At 39.8% G+C, this 16,137-nt stretch overlaps 1 protein-coding gene across 4 annotated transcripts in view; it reads left to right on the forward strand.

The window, feature by feature from the left end:
• Positions 1-485: 485 nt before the first annotated feature.
• ddr2a (discoidin domain receptor tyrosine kinase 2a) overlaps positions 486-16,137 on the forward strand; it is a 32,435-nt gene continuing 16,783 nt past the window's right edge. For 3 of the 4 annotated variants that reach the window (XM_085399605.1, XM_085399607.1, XM_085399606.1), the window contains exons 1-2: positions 487-652; positions 15,301-15,414. In XM_085399605.1, the coding sequence (XP_085255731.1) occupies positions 15,333-15,414 (82 nt within the window). In that variant the 5' untranslated portion in view covers positions 487-652; positions 15,301-15,332. Of the gene's footprint in view, positions 653-15,300; positions 15,415-16,137 lie in introns of all 4 variants that reach the window. The other variant, XM_085399608.1, reaches the window with a different exon arrangement.

Raw genomic sequence — 16,137 nt, forward strand, 5'->3', positions numbered from 1 at the left:
CTCTCTGACACCTGACTCACACTTTTCATGGATCTGGTTCGACTATTGAGGTTGTGACAAACTGCTGCGTTAGTGCCACTGAGTTCAATAAAAGAGTAGCTTCTTTTGCAGTTTTTAAACCTAAATAAGCTTGTTTTTAAGGTTAGTGATGAAACAATAAGTTATATGAATTTGACATAAAGCAAGTGACAGCAACACCACCGCAAATACTACCTTCAGTTATGGCTGCTTCTATGCTTCGTCCTGTAGCTGTCAAAAGAAAGGTTCCTTTCAGGAGGAAGAAAGCTTTTTGATTGAGCTTTGGATTTTTTGTGTGTGTCTTTAATTGAAACCTTATGTGTGGCATGTGGAATTCTGGGACGTTGGCAAACTCCCAGGAATCCACAGAATGTGATTTTTTTCCTCCCTCCCTCTCTCGCTCTCTCTCTCTCTTACTCTGTTTCTCTTCTCTCCCTCTTTTCCCCCCCCCTATTTGCAGGGGTGTCTTACATCAGCCCAGTGAGTCCTGGTGAAGGCAACTGACGGACAGAGAGTGAGCGAGCAACAGAGAGCAAGGTTTGGAGGGTTACATCCAGCCGCCTGCGTCTCACTGGAATAATCTAAAACCATCAGTGAACAAATGGTTTGAAATGAAAATAAAACCTTCTTAGAAGTAAGTCACTCATTTCTTTTACTTTAAAAAAACAACAACTTTTTATTCTCTATGTTAGGACTGTTAAGACTGATCAGCTTTCTTGGCTCTCTCCTTGAATTATTTCCTCTTGGGAGGCCCGTTTGCACACGCGATCCAGACTTCTGTGTACTTTTGTGACTGAAGCAGCTTCTGTTTGCATGGCAGACGAGAAGAGTGGACAGCAGAACAGAGCGATGCGGTGCCGCATTCAGACTCCTGTCTGCTCTGCAGTGGATGCAGCTGTTTTCAACAGAAGCTATTACTTACCGTTTGGCTTTGCTGCGGTTGACTTCAAATGTGATTGAGGCCAATTCCTTCTTTTCACTCCTAAAAATCTTTTTATTTCTAATGGAAATTAAAATTGAAGGAAAGAATATAATGCAAACTTCTCTTTGCAGGCTAAGATCTTCCGATGTGGAGTATTTTTTATTCTCTATGTGCTTACTGTAACTTTAAGACAACACACATGTCTACTGTTGACTGGCTTAAATATAATTTTGGAGTATGTTGCGGTATTGACTTCATCATACAAACCCCTCTCTTCTGTGCGGAATGACTGTGCGTATTATTTTTACGGGCATAGCTAATGAAAAAATGATGTGACTTCTTTTCTACTGCCGTGCATCAAACTCACACATATTTTGTGTGTGTTTTTGTGGCCTGGAAGTTTTGGAAAACTAAAACAACTGACTCATTTCATGCTGCTTAGATCCTCTCTGTGGTCACCTGGTGAAATGTTGAAATTTGAAGTTGCAGCTTTCTAAAAAAAAAAAACACGCCTTTGTGTCACTGAGGTGATGTGTGTACTTCGGTGTAGGTGTTACGTAGGTGGTATGTAGGTATCATCCTGCGGTATGTGGGTAATAGATGTTCACACAGAGGTCGCTTTTGTGCTTTGCTGAAGAGCGCAGGATATGGACTATGAGCTCAGAGCTTTGACATTTGAACCACGGTGCCCAGCTGAGGTGAACAGTCATGAGAGGTGGCTCTGATCAATGGAATAATTGTTAGAGGAAGGTCACGCTGACACTCAGGTATGCGTATGTAGTCTGGGTCTAATATGGGGATGGATTTCTTTTCTGGACAAGCACTTTCATTCCAGTAATGCAAAAACCTGATGCTGACCCCAGTGGCTTCATAATATCTGAAGTGATTTGACAAAAAAATGCACTATTTTATTAGAGCTGATTGCTGAGACACTGTTGATGGCACAAGGCTGTGACTTCTGTGCAGGACTGTAATTGCAAATGCTATCTCTGCTATTAGATCAGACACTTTCTCTGTGAGGACCAAATAAGTAATAGAGTAGGAACAGACAAAAGAAAGCAATAAGTCAGATTTCATAACATCACCGCAAATTAAGTCCAGGAATGTACTGATTACAACAAACTGTGGATTTATTGCAGTGTAAGACTATATGGGTGTGGCTTTTTCCTTTAAGCTCTCTTTGTTGTGTCCCTGCTTGGTGTGTTATTGTGTTAATAGGAAACCATCTTTATCATAATAATTGAGTTCTTTGCCAAAGCAGAATTAAAAGAAGTTATTTCCTATTACGTTGAAATATATGAAACACTTGTGGTTGATGCAAGAGGGGAGTGGACCCATATATTTTACTTGCTCAGACTGTTGGTTTAAGCACATGCCATCACTCTGTTCTCCATATATGTCAGTATCTGATGAGCAGCTGTGTGCAGATGCATATAGGCGCACACCCAGATAGAGAGAATAAAAGAAGCAACAGGAGGAATTATGCATTTCTCCTGCACGCCCTTTCAATTAGCAACCCTTCTGTCTCGAGCTTTGACGCTGACTGACATCCTCACATACAGACCCAAATCACACACCACAGCAAAGGTTGTAATTTCAACCCTACTTTCAAAACACTGCACTAGAGGCACCCGGTGCTTACTTAGCTTAGCAGTAACCCGACACTGACCTTGTTTGATTGGAAGTGTTTTCAAATCAATGCCTCTGGCAGGAGAAAACCAGCTGTGCGCTCGTTAGCTGAGGTGCATGCTGTAATTTGGCATAAATAGATCCATTTCAGGGAACGTCATGGCTAAAATACTGCGCTGTTGACTTTGTAATCCCACATGTGCTTGAACTTCGACCCTGCCCAAACCACCACCCATATCATCACCTTTCTTTTGAGGGGCATTACGCAACGTGTAACCCAGAGAAGTCTACCTTTGTCCTTCTTATTTCTGAGTATGTCTAATTGGTGTTTCTCTGAAAACTATATGTTGATTTGTCTTCAGTCATGGAAAACATATATTTAATTTCCGCTGTAGAATAATTATTAAGCTCGCTGCTTTTGTCCAGAGAGAGCTTATTCTCGATGTGTATCATGAAAGCTAGGTAATTATAAAGGAGCCAAGCTAGAGGTGCTCATTAACACAAAGCAGTCAGAAATCCTCCTCTCTCTGTTTGCACGTGTCCTCAGCTGTCCTCCTTCTCCTGTTTACATGTGGAAGTCTTTTCTTGTTTGTTTGTTTGTCTGATGCTCATCATCCATCTCTTCACCTCAGTTCTCTCATGCCTTCCCTAATTACAGAGTGTCAGGGACACTCTGAGGCAATATCTCAACATGAGAAAAACCTCATGACTCGCTGCAGCCTGCTGCTGCTGGGTACAAATGACAGTCTTGGCTTTGAATGAGTTGTCACTGCTGAGTTGTCACTGCATGGACAACGCCGGCCTTTTTTTCTGGAACCACTGCTATCTGCTCTGCTGTGTCGACTTGTTTTTATTTGATCCTGTTACAAAAAATACAAAAGAATTTATTGAAATCATTCTGTTTTAATTAGTGACCTTTTGGACAAGAATGCGCTTTCAGTTTGAAAGTGGGTGGCAGTGAATGTATTTTTTTTTATATATTATTCACTTCAGTGGCAGTCACTGATATTTGTGAGTCAGTGTGCTGTTTAAATTTAAGACAGCCCCAACTGCCACAGTCAAATGGCTTCAATGCACAAGTGCTCTTGAGCTGGGCGCCGTGTGGCGGATAGAGCTCTGCTTTAACGGGGGAGATGGAAATTGGCGTGAGATGCTGTTTTTCCAATCTGACAGTGTAGCTGTAAAGTTCAGGGCCTGCATATTCAATCAAACTGGATCTCCACTCATAGATTTTGGGCTACTCTCCTTACATAACAAACACAGCCTGTAGCTGCACAATATTCACAATGAACAGTTTGTGCCTTTGTCGAAATATTTTGGTGGAGTTTGCAGGTAAAACTCTGTGCCCGGTCAGCCTGAGGGTGCTAAAAATGACGCTTCAGTCTCTCCTGCAGGTTCTCACATTCTTTCTCCATTTTTACAGCCTTTTTTTTTACAAGCACTTGTACACTGGCTTGAACAGTTCGTGTCCTCAGGCAAGTTTCAGTCCCCAGTGGCACCATCGCTGGCGTACTCCAACAGGTGTGCTCCTGGCTGAATGCGTTGTACACAGTTATGCTGTAAAAGAAAAACCCCTTTGCTTTATTACATAGTGTATTGGTGGGACAACCGCCTTACGCAGCCTTTAAGCCATCATGTCAGCAAGCAGTACGAAGACAGAATCCAGACAGTTTTTCTGTGTAGATTTTCAATCATCTGAATAACGGTAATGGACCGAAAAGAGATCTGGTTGCCTTATGCTTTGAACCACTTACTCCAGCTCTGTGGAGTTTGACTACTGGCTTTTTTTAAATAGAGAAATTTCTGCGAAGCTTAAAACAAAGTGAAATATGACAGTATGTCACAAAGCTGCGTGTGATATGGTGTTTCTTCTACAGCGCTTTGTGACTGCTGTTCCAGGATAACAATAAATAAATAAATAAAGCAGCTTTGTGACTCAGTAATAAAGAAAAAACAAAAAAGACGCCTCGACACAAGATGTGACACATAATATTTCCCCTGCACAGCTTTTTAAAGGAAATAAACAACACGAAGGCAACAAAAAACAGACTGTTTATGTGAAGAGATCCGGCAGAGGTTGTCTCCAACCAGTGAAGCAGTGAAGGACCTTTGCTTTTCAGCTTTGGGTTTCACGTTACTGTAAAACTATTGCTTAGGAAGCGGAATCTTGTATTCATCCACAGTGTCGCAGAGCAGCATTTAAAGTCTGCCGTGTCACATTTGCATATGTGGTGTAAGATATCCCACATTTAAGCATGTAACTAAGGACTTCTCCCCACATGTCACAACATTTTATGTGGACAATAGAGGATTGTTTTCCGTGGCGTTTTTCCTTTCCAGTCACAATAATTTAATTGTGTGTGTGTGTGTGTGTGTGTGTGTGTGTGTGTGTGTGTGTGTGTGTGTGTGTGTGTGTGTGTGTGCGTGCGTGTGTGGGCCTTCTTCCATGCATGTCCCTGCTCCTCATTCTAAGATTTTACGGCTGTGTGTTTACATGGCTCCACCTGGGTCTGGTTGTGAAATACAATTCGGATTCCATACTTTTCCATAAAAATAAAATATCTGTGATTCTATATTACAGCCTTAAGGGAGAAACAAGAGGATATAATAGAAAGCACATGTGGATGGTTATGGTGCATAGCATACGGGTGCACTGAATAGCAATCAGACCTGTGCACATAAACACACTCACACTAGTACATGTGCTCTATGCAGGGCGTGGCTCTCGGTGCAAAAGTGCTTCTTATTATCTTATTACCAATTTGGTACTCATGCTCATAATTTTTCTACCACGTGTCCTGGCATTAACACAGAAAACAAAAATGAGGGGAAAATAATAGATAAGAAAAATAATGGTTGACTTTTAAGCATTTTCTTATTTTCTGCCTTATGTATTTACTCATATTAAATCTGACCAAAGTTAATAATAGATAATGAGATCAGCATGTGTGTAAGTAATCCTTATGAGCCCAAATCTTGGGCTTCAGACTTCAGTCTACTATTGATACCATTTGAACAATAGAAGTGCTTTAAAGACAGGCTCCATTACATTCCAGGTCTCCAACAAAACCCAGTTTAAAAATACAAGGTAGCTAATAGATGTGTTTTATTGTTTTATTCATAAGATCAAAATGATTTAGTGGCCATTAAAATGTGTTCAGATTTGGCAAACTGATAACGATTCATCTCATAAATCAAGACATGCCACTTTGCCGTATGTTAGTGGGCTTAGTATTAGCATAAGATTACGCTCCATCCTTCCTGTGCTTCTTAAATCAAGAGCCTTTGTGCAGTCAGTCGGGACAAGGGGCGATATCTAGGAAGCAGAGTAAAATATGAGCAAATGGAAAAGCAAGAATTGAGCAGTGACATTATAATGTGTTTACCCTGGAAATTAACCTGTCATGCAGTTATTTTTATTTTCTAAAAGCACTGTAGTTAAATTTCATATTTTAATCAACGTGAAGTCATACAGTTTGACAGAAATTATGGCCTGTGTTTTAGCGTTGTGATTATAAAACAGAAGATATAATTTTCTAAGTGCCTCCCTAGCCTCAGGCCTTTGTGCTTTCCTTCACCCCCTCCTCTTCTGTCTGGCCACTGATATTGGCAGGACAGTTTTTGGTGCCTGGATGGTGAAATTCTCAGTCTTTCTCAACCGTGCCAGCCTCGCCTGGGATGCGAGGGATCCTGTAAAACCTCAGATGTTGATGCTGCTGTGTGTTTGTATGTGAGAGAGGCAGGGAGTAGAGCCAGGTAAACCTGTGTGTTGACTTTACAGTTTTTCCCAGGCTGCAGGCCCTGGTGCACCAGTGTTACTCTGTGTGCTTTGCCCGTTACTCCCGAGCAAATTAAATTATTTACACAAGCATATAAAGCCTGGGAAAACAAAATAAAATCCCTGTGCATTTTTTTTTCTTTGGCAATGTGAGTGCTCTGCAGGAGGACTTTGCAATCAGTGCATGAGCGCCTGTGAGACTGCCTTAATATTTAGGTTGAATAGTTATTCTTCTGAATTGTCCAGACTCATCAGTTTACCTCAAAGGTATTTAAGACGTCCTTCAGGTTAAAAAATGTGTGTGCTGTGCGTGTGTTTCTTTCTGCGGCCTTGTGGGTTTCTGAGTGGAATATCTGTCCTTCACCACTTCCTGAACTAGCCAAGAGAGACCTGATATCGACCCCAGAAACAGAAATTTGAGCAAACAGTTATTCCATTCAGGAACGTTCTGCTCCAGCTAGATAATAAACTTTGCTTGCTGCTGATCACCGCTTGGTTTATAACAACCTGTTTTCAATCAAAGGCTAGAGCCCTATCACAGAGGCTGAAAGTCATTATTTCTAAAAAACATAATGTCTGTTCTAACATGCAATAACTCTGAATAGCTTTGGCCATAGATGTTGTCCTGAGTGGGGTCTAGCCTCTAGCATGTAAGATTTTGTGTAAAATGTAAAGTAACCCAAAAACTCCCAGTGCGAGCAGGAACATTTAAAGCACGTTTTCTATCATATTTGAGTCTTGGTAAGACAGTATGTATAAATAGCTGTTATGCTGGACTATATTGTAAGTCAAGAGGAAAATAACAATTCATTATTGGTGCTAAAGTATTGCATTTGAATCTGTTTTGAGGACATCCAGCTCTTTTGTGGATTCATTTGGTGTTGGAATAATCGGGAAAAAAAAGGTTCCCGGCTGGAAAAAGTTCACCAAAACACCCCCTCAAGTTGGAACAACAACTTTTCCAAGTTCTGCACATGATTTGCCGAGTTCTTGACGTCATAAAAGCACACGCGGAGTATGAAAGGAAATGTTTTGTTGGCTATAGCAGCTTTTGGTCAATCGTGGAAATTCACATATTGCAGACCACTTTTATAGTATCATTTAATCTGTAGTACTGTATTAGATTGTAACATTACTTGCCATCCATCTACACTGTCTGAGACTAGCTAGAAAGCTTATTATCAATGAATACATAAACAATTCAAGTAAAACTATTTTATTTATTATATGCAAGAAACAGTTTCTCATTGTAGCATCCATGTTATTTCCATTTTCTGACTTAAAGCACTTGAACACAACGTCAGAAGAATGACCTTCTGACTCTGGAAATGCATCCTCCTGGAGAACATGTGAACGCACAGCTCAGTAGGAATTTACTGCAAGTATCTACTTAGCTTAGCATAGGATAAACACTCAAGACTGGGGAGTCAAATAGCCTTTTTCTGGCCTGCTAGCACCCAATTTTCACACTTATAAAGACATCTATGCAAATAGAAAAACAGAACAAGTTAGATTAGATTAAGCTAATATAACCAGTGGCTGACAGCAGCTTTTTGTAAAGAGACACATAGGAGAAAAGTATTTATCGTCTAATCTAAGTCTTTGCAGGAAGGGAAAATAACATGTCTCCCAACATGTCAAAGTATTCTTTTCACCAGGAGGGCTAACTTATCGACCCATGAGGGGCTGAACATGTAAGCCTGTGTCTCAGCCGACCTGAGGGTGAGGCCCCTCGCGGTCATGATTTCCTGCATGGGGAATATGTATGTAAATGTAACTCTTGATGATGTGGAATTATAACAAGTTTCTTCATAAACAATCAGAGTTTCAAAATGACACTAATAATGACAGATGAGTTTAACCTCAGCTGAAAATCGGGTTCTTGCCTAATATTGTGACTGAAGATAGAGCACTCCATTATGACATTTAGCATATTATGTTTACAGTCCCCTGAAAAGGATAAGCGGAAGCGAATGGATGGATGGATGGATGTTTGCAGTCCTAGGGGAGGCACACAGATGTATTTAAAAGAAGAAATTTCCATGCTTTCTGTTTTTTATATGCTAAATAGTTATGTCTATGGCAGCATATGAAACCAGAAAAAAGGCCATCCTCAGGGACTCTTCATCCCACCGATGGCTAAACATTTTCACTCAGGGAAAAAGGAAACTTTTGGAGTTGGAATACAGTAAATGAGGCCAATTTTCCTTTTGAGCTATTGCCTCGGCATTTATAACTTATAGTCTGGAGATACAGCTCGGTAAGGTGGAACTGATGTGAAACTCACCACTCTGTTATGTATCTTGTCACTCTTGACAATTATAAACTGGTGAAGTCATATATTTGACTTTTTTTCCTAAATTTTGTGGCCTCTTTGGACTATATTTTTACTATAGATTTGTATGCTTTTACAGAATAACTTGTAACAGGAAAGTTTCCCCGGACACATTGAAATGTGTCATGCCTGCTACTCTAAAGCCTTTTGTTTTGATTGCTTTATACACTTTCTGCTCAGGTTTATTTTTTGTTCTTTTTCTGAAAGCTTTTGGAAGTGTCCGCAGTTTATTTTCAGAAATGTGAACCTTGAGCGGGCCTTGCACCGGTATAAACTTTCCTGAAGGTTAGCTGTCTTAAAAGATAGGTGATCAGAGGTGTAGACTCTCTCATGTCTATGAATTTAAAACGTGAGGCGGCACACAGATACTTGGATATGCCTAAGTCATGTTCAAAGTGAGAAAGTTATAAGGCAAGAAGGATCAGAAATACAGTACCAGACTACAAACTGTATATCAAAGATGTATGTTCCTTCCAAAAGTGTGAAAGTGTCTTAAACTTACCTTTTTGTGGCCATGTTGAGAAAATACACTGGATTATAGATCTAAGAAAAATGGCCCTAGACCTTCTTATAAACATTTTAACAAGTTTAACACTTCATAATAATAATTTCCTAAGAAAACAGCCCCTAATAGGGTAAAAGGGTATATCCAAAAGCACACCTTTATTTGTGGAGTCCACCTTGTGTTTGGCAAGGTGCATTATCCCTCAGTTTCCCAGTCAGACCCGCCTCTCAGTCGTCAGTGTGGTTACAACACCAAAATTGCAGCAAATTGGCAAAAATGATCACCCTAACAGTTCATAACAGGATTTCATTAACTAATGGGTGATGTAACGGTGGCTACATCCATCTTTTACATATAACCGATCCCAAAGCGAGGCCTCTGGACATCACTTTAAGAACTACACCATGACAACAACCGTAAAACACGCTCGTTATAATTCATCTTGCTTTCCTTCTTCCTCAGAGCTCCGTTTATGAGTTGACATGTCCTCTATGGAATCATAGCCCTTTTTCATCCAACACCTCTTTTGTGCTTCCATCCTCACCTCGTTTCTCCCCTCCCGTGGTTCTCAGTCTCGCTGTTTACACTGGATTGCATGTTGTGAAAAATGCAGGCCAAATTTGGACCCGGTTTACCTGGGCGCCATCGTCACAGTAGAGAGCAGACTTTACCTCAGACCAGTGATATCCAAACCAAACTCTGCCTGCTAGTGTTGAAGGATTGTTTAATTAGCAGGAAAATGGCAGACATATCGTACCTGGAAGGGGACACTATTTCCATTTTCACCTCAGAGAATTTGAATCCCGTGTGTGCTCCAGCAGGCTGAATAACAAAGGGCCTGGAGGTTGTTCTGCATATGTACAGGTGGGGGTGTCTGTGTATACCCAGCTCTCCTAACTTTTTCCTGTGGTGTCTCTCAGGAGCTATCAGAATAAATTCACCTCTGAAGGGTTTGTGCAGCTGGTCTCCAGTTTCCCCGTCTTTTACTTCACCATTGCTACTTGTGTATTTCATCATGAAATGAGACAGCTAATTTTCTCTTTATGGAAAATGTTAAATATACATAATATGATGAATAATAGTACACTTTAAAATTACTCACCAATTATATTTTAATCATATTACATGGTTTAGTAATAGTTTAATGAGATACTTTCTGTTTTTCTTTATTTTTTTCATATGAAAGTCTGAAATTTTTCTTTGGAAGTGCAAAGGAAAAATCCCTGGAAAGGATACCTTTTGAAACGGAGATAGGATATGAATAAGTTTTTCCTGCCGTGTTCCTGTAAGAGGAGAGCGGAGAGAACTTTCCAGAAATGTGGACCTGTGCTGGGTTCTTAGCACTGTGGACTGATCTGATGTTACTATAACAGGGAATAAAAGCTGTTTTATTAATACAGGTATGGAAAACACACCTGGAAGTTGTGTAGCTGTATTCCGGGGAAGCAAACAACTCTTAAAAAACGGGTTTAATTTTTATAGATTAGACTTTATAGTTACATTTTTTTGCCTTCTAGATTTGATTTTGTCACAACATACGTAGTTTATCCAGGCTGCTGCTGAGCCGAGTCTTTTCACTCAGATTCCCGGTGTTCTTACTACAATTTGAGCTTTCACAGTAGTCTTTATTACCATATTAAGCACTTTCCAAACCTCTGCAATTAAATCTTAAAGTAAATTATGTCGAGATCTGTGGTTGTTCAACACTTTCTAACTTTCTGAAGGTTCGTGAATCGGGAATTAGGATCCGTCTGCTGTAAAAACAGAGCTGGGGTTTTTATAACTGACTAAACAGTTATATGATTATTTGTGTTTCATTTTTGTTGTATCACATTCGCAGAGTAAAGATGTAATGAGTTTTAGGGGAAGTTCAGTTGTATCAAGTGAGTGATAAGGAAATTTATTGCCCAAATTCTCCAGAGCAGCAGAGTCCAAATGTATTCATTTTCAAATTGCAGTTTTGAAGCTGTTACTGATTAAACTTTGGAATATTTATATGAGGAAACCTTAAAAAAAATGATGTTTAAAGCTGAGAAAAAGTTAAAAACTTTAATAAATAATAGGCCATACATTTTCCTCTGCTTATCCATTCAGGGTTGTGGTGGGACTGGAGTCTATCCTTGGTACATCAGGTACTCCTAGGTACACAAATGACTTGCACAGGTACACCCTGTGTCAGTCATTAGTCTTCTGAAAGGTTAACACAGAGATCTAGACAACCATGCATGCTCACATTCACACACAGGGCCAATTTAGAATCATCAGTTTACCTAACATGGATGTTTTTGAAGAAAACCCATGCAGACATGGAGCGAACATGCAAAATTCCAGCATCTTAAAGGGCCTCTCATCCCCATACAACAAACAAATGAAAGCTAGACATTTTACTTTTGGCAAGAGAATAAAAAGCTATTATTTAAAACATGTTTTTCTTGGTGTTGTTGTCATTTAAAGACATTTCAGACTCACTTTTTGTGTTTGTCAAATGTACCCCGCCTTTATTTGTGTAAAACCTGCAGGTTTTTCAAGTTTGTCTTTATCCACAGGAGTCATCTGTGATTACAGCGTGCTTTGCTCGCTTACTGAAAGTATATCTGATCATTAGTTTTAGAGATAGTGCTTTGGAGGTGTTTCAGAGGCTGGCCTTTTGATCTGTTGATTACAACTCAGGGGACCACCAATTATCAACAGGAGACATGGTCTGGGGATTCAGCCTCTCTGTGCTCAGTTTTGTCAGTCCACATATTTAAGTTTAGATCTAAAGCGCTCCAGACTGTCTGATAGTTGGTGAGCAGTAATGTGAAATGTATGTTTGCACGCAAACACACTGGTATGCTCCTTTGAGAGTCTCCAAATGTATAACCAAAAGTCAGTTCTCCTCCCCGACATACAATACAGGCAGTCTTTACATAAATGTTCTCCAGCACATGGTAAACACATTTTTGACTGCCACATACACGCAAGCCATCAGGTGTTTGTGTTTCATTAGCTACGAAATGCCAAGAGGAATTAAGCTTAGCAAAAGCGTCTCAGTGGGAAATGGCCGTAACATGAAGCTGCAGGAAATAGCAGTAAGAAAAAGCAATGAGATTATGTGTGAAGGTACAATGAAAGAGGCAAGTCAGGGTGTAATAAGTTTCACAACATGCACTGGGTGGACTCTCTGTTCTCTGTGCTCAAGCAATCAGAGAATTCATAACTAATGTACAACTAATGCTAAATCAAGCATTTTGATAGGATTTTGTTTAGTGCTGTCAAAATTATCGCGTTAATTGTTAAGATCAACGCGAAATGTTTAATGCATTAAAAAAATTTAACGCTGATTTTGTTTTTTTAGTAATTTCCTGTAATCTAAGACCTTTAAATTCATGAGCACCTCTGGAGGAGGGGGCAACAGTGTGCTATGCTGGCGTTTGGCCTGACAGAAATGATTAGAAGAAGAAGAAGAAGAAGTGACACCATGCTACTATCTAGCTAACACTAGCTAACACACGCAAGCATGGACGAGGGCGGACTTTTGGGTGGAAAGTTTCTCTTTAAGAAGTTGCCTGATGGCTTGTTGGACAAAACGAGAGTAAGATGCACAATTTGCAACGCTGAATTCAAGTACCACAGAAGCAGTTCATCACTGGCGTATCACCTGAGAGCAAAACACCCAACTGAATCCACCTCTACGGGACCTCGCCAGTCTACGCTTCAGGAGTATGGTGCTTGTGGACGAATAACAAAAAATGTGAGAGAAAAGGTAACCAATTCCTTGGTTGTTTGGATAGCTAAAAACTGCCGACCAGTTAGCATAGTAGAAGATGATGGACTGAGAGAAGTCATTCGTGCTGCATCAGGAGATGAGTGTTACAATCTGCCCTCGAGAGGAACCATTGTGTCGAGACTGCACACTTTGTATGGGGACCAGAGGGCTCAGCAGTCCAGCAAGCTTGTGCAAGTAAGGAATGTCGCTCTCACCGGAGACCACTGGACTTCGGTGAACAACGATAATTACTTAAAATATAAAGAATAAAAAAATGTAATTGGAGCCAGGCTATTAATAAAGTAATTGAGATTAATCGCAATTAATAACAGAAAATTGTGAGATTAGTTAGTTAATTTTTTTTAATCTATTGACAGCACTAATTTTGTTCTTAAACATAAGGCGCGATTCTAAACTTCTTGTAAAAACAGTGTAAGCTCAGGGCTACAAAGCTATATTACACCTCCTGACCCAGTATGAACCTTCCAGATCCCTCAGGTCATCTGGATCCGGTTTTTTATCAGTTCCCAGAGTCAGAACCAGACACGGAGAAGCTGCATTCAGCTTTTATGCTCCATATATCTGGAACAAACTCCCAGAAAGCCTCACATCAGCTGAAACACTCAGTTTATTTAAATCCAGGTTGAAGACTCACCTGTTCTCAGCAGCATTTGAATAAAACACCAAATCCACACTTTAAGCTTAAATTTCAAAACTTACATTTTAGCTACTGATTTTATCAACTGTTCTGATTTTATCTACTGTTTTTTTAATCAATTTTAAATCATGCTTTTTATTTGTTTTTGTTTTTTAATGTCTCTGTAAAGCACTTTGAATGACCTTGTTGTTGAATTGTGCTATATAAATAAACTTGCCTTGCCTTACACTCCTCATTTATCCTCAAAACTGAAAATACACTGTTTGATTTAGGTGACAGAGCTGAATGAAGGATGAAAAACACAGGAGGAGTGCTCACTATCTTTGAATTTATCTTATCGTTACCTGTTATCGTTACCTGCACATTTAATGTCCAATCTGAGTGCACTTCTTGTTCCTGTGTGCGTCTTAGTCAGGTAATGTTTAGAAACACATGCTGCAGTGCAGGCGTATCTATAGGCGGACAGATCCTGTACCGCATATATGTTTGATTTGGACAAACTGAAGTTTCAGCAAATCTTGAAACAGATGACAGCAGATTGAACATGAAATAAAATGAACAGAGGCCTGCACTGTGGTGAAACTCTGTTTCATTGACCAGACTGCTGCTCCTTTTGTTATTTCAGTGGGAGAATGTCAGGAATATGTTGCTTTTGGCCCGAGACGAAGACCAGGAAATGTTCGATACAGACACACACACACTCACTGTGATGTTTCTTTATGAAAATTCCCACAATGTTCTCTTAGTTTTGCTTTGCATCACGTGTGTTTTAGTTTAGATAACCTTGCTTTATTGATTTCCTCTACTACCAAACAGCTGAACAGCGTGTAGAGTATTCTACGCTGTAAAATGTTAAAGCAAAACTAGACTTCAGGTGTTAAGTTCTGATTTCTTCAAGCAGACACACGGTGATCAGGAATGTGCAAATTTAGTGCGGAAACATAAGTGGAAGCTTTTGCTAATGCTGGCGAAGCTGTTCAGAGTTTTAATAGTCTCCTTTAAAAAGATCAAGCACGCTGGCATTTCACTGATCTCTTTCATCACTTTTTGCACTTTTACATTTGCACAGTCACAGCATTTGTAAATGTAATCTAAAAAGTGCTACAAATAAAGGCTGATTATGAATTGGATTTGGTGAGAAACTAGCTGAAACTAGGTGTTTCTCTCTGTTGTTGGATGGACTGGTCAGTTGGAGGCGGCTGGTTGGCTGTGCGGCCTTCCAGCTGAGGTCATGTCTGTGACTCAGTGCCTCAACGTCTCTTTCCCCCTCGCTTCATAATTTGTCCCTTCGTTTATTCGTTCCTCATTTCTTCCTATAATTAGTGTGCATTATGTAAAATCATAAAAAACCCCAACTTTAACTGAGACTATTTTGTCTTCTTTGGCTGAAATTTAAACATCCCTACAGTTAGATTTTAATAGCTCTTTCACAGAGCGATAAAGCTCTAAATAAAGGGAAATTCCAGTTTTCGGTGGCAGTTATTGTGTTTTTTATTGAGTGAAATAAAAACATGTTTCCAATTAAACTGCCATTTTCCTCTTATATATCTAAACAAATGTTTTTGTTCCCATGAATACAGGAGGAGTTAGTACAAAATGTAATCTGGTCATCCTGCAGGCACCAAAGAGTTCACAGTTTTATCCCCGAGTTTATGAAACTGTCTTTCAGGTGTTTGCATAACCCGCTGTTTCCATCTTGTCTTTCAGGTTGGAAGTCTGTCTCTTTGCACGTGTTTGGGATGAAGCACCTGTGGGACATTCACTTCCTCCTGCTCATCCTTGTCTATTTGTTAGGAGGCGTCACGTCACAGGTCAACCCAGGTGTGTGCAAAATGAGATGACGTACTGTGTTGAGCTCCCATTTTTCTGTCCTTGGGTGTCTGAGGGTGTAATAAGGTCATATTCAAGAGTTTGTGAATACTATAAAACCACTTTTGTGAGTTTTGAGTAGGGATTTTTGGACTCAGTGCTGCAGCCCAACAGTCCAGACTGCAACTGATTCAGATTTTGGATAAGTGCTGCATTGTGGGAGCCATGTGGTCCTCTCTTTCTGGTTTGGCCTCTTTGATCCCAGCATGCACGCCTTTCTCCAGCTCTCTCTTCAATGTATGTGTGGTTTTTGTGATGTCAATGAAAAGGGACCAATAATTTTTTTTTACAAGGAAATGGGGTAGCAACATTTAATGGGCAAAGATTGAGTCAAAAAGCAACCAAAGAGAGCTTTCTAGTTATTGTTGAAATTGTAGAAATGCAGCAGATATTTGCCAGTAAAAACCTCGAGCTGGCTACTGTTTATGATTTCAGTTTCAAAGCTTCTGTCATCAGGTTCAGTTTTCTTTATTGTTGAAAGAATAATGAATGACATATATGCCACAGTATTTCAGATCTAATAACAGTAATTAATAATGGTTTTGTCAGAAAAGTTCAAAACAGGGTTTACAGGTTATATCCCGACAGCTCTGCCAAGAAATGTTAAAAAAAAAAAAACAACAGTGGAAAAAAAAAAGTGCCCCATCACTTCCACATCCTCCAGCCTTTCTACAC

Source organism: Rhamphochromis longiceps, linkage group LG23, assembly GCF_057381845.1.
Source record: "Rhamphochromis longiceps isolate RC_006_pf linkage group LG23, R_longiceps_female_GT1.1, whole genome shotgun sequence".
Lineage (NCBI taxonomy): Eukaryota > Metazoa > Chordata > Actinopteri > Cichliformes > Cichlidae > Rhamphochromis > Rhamphochromis longiceps.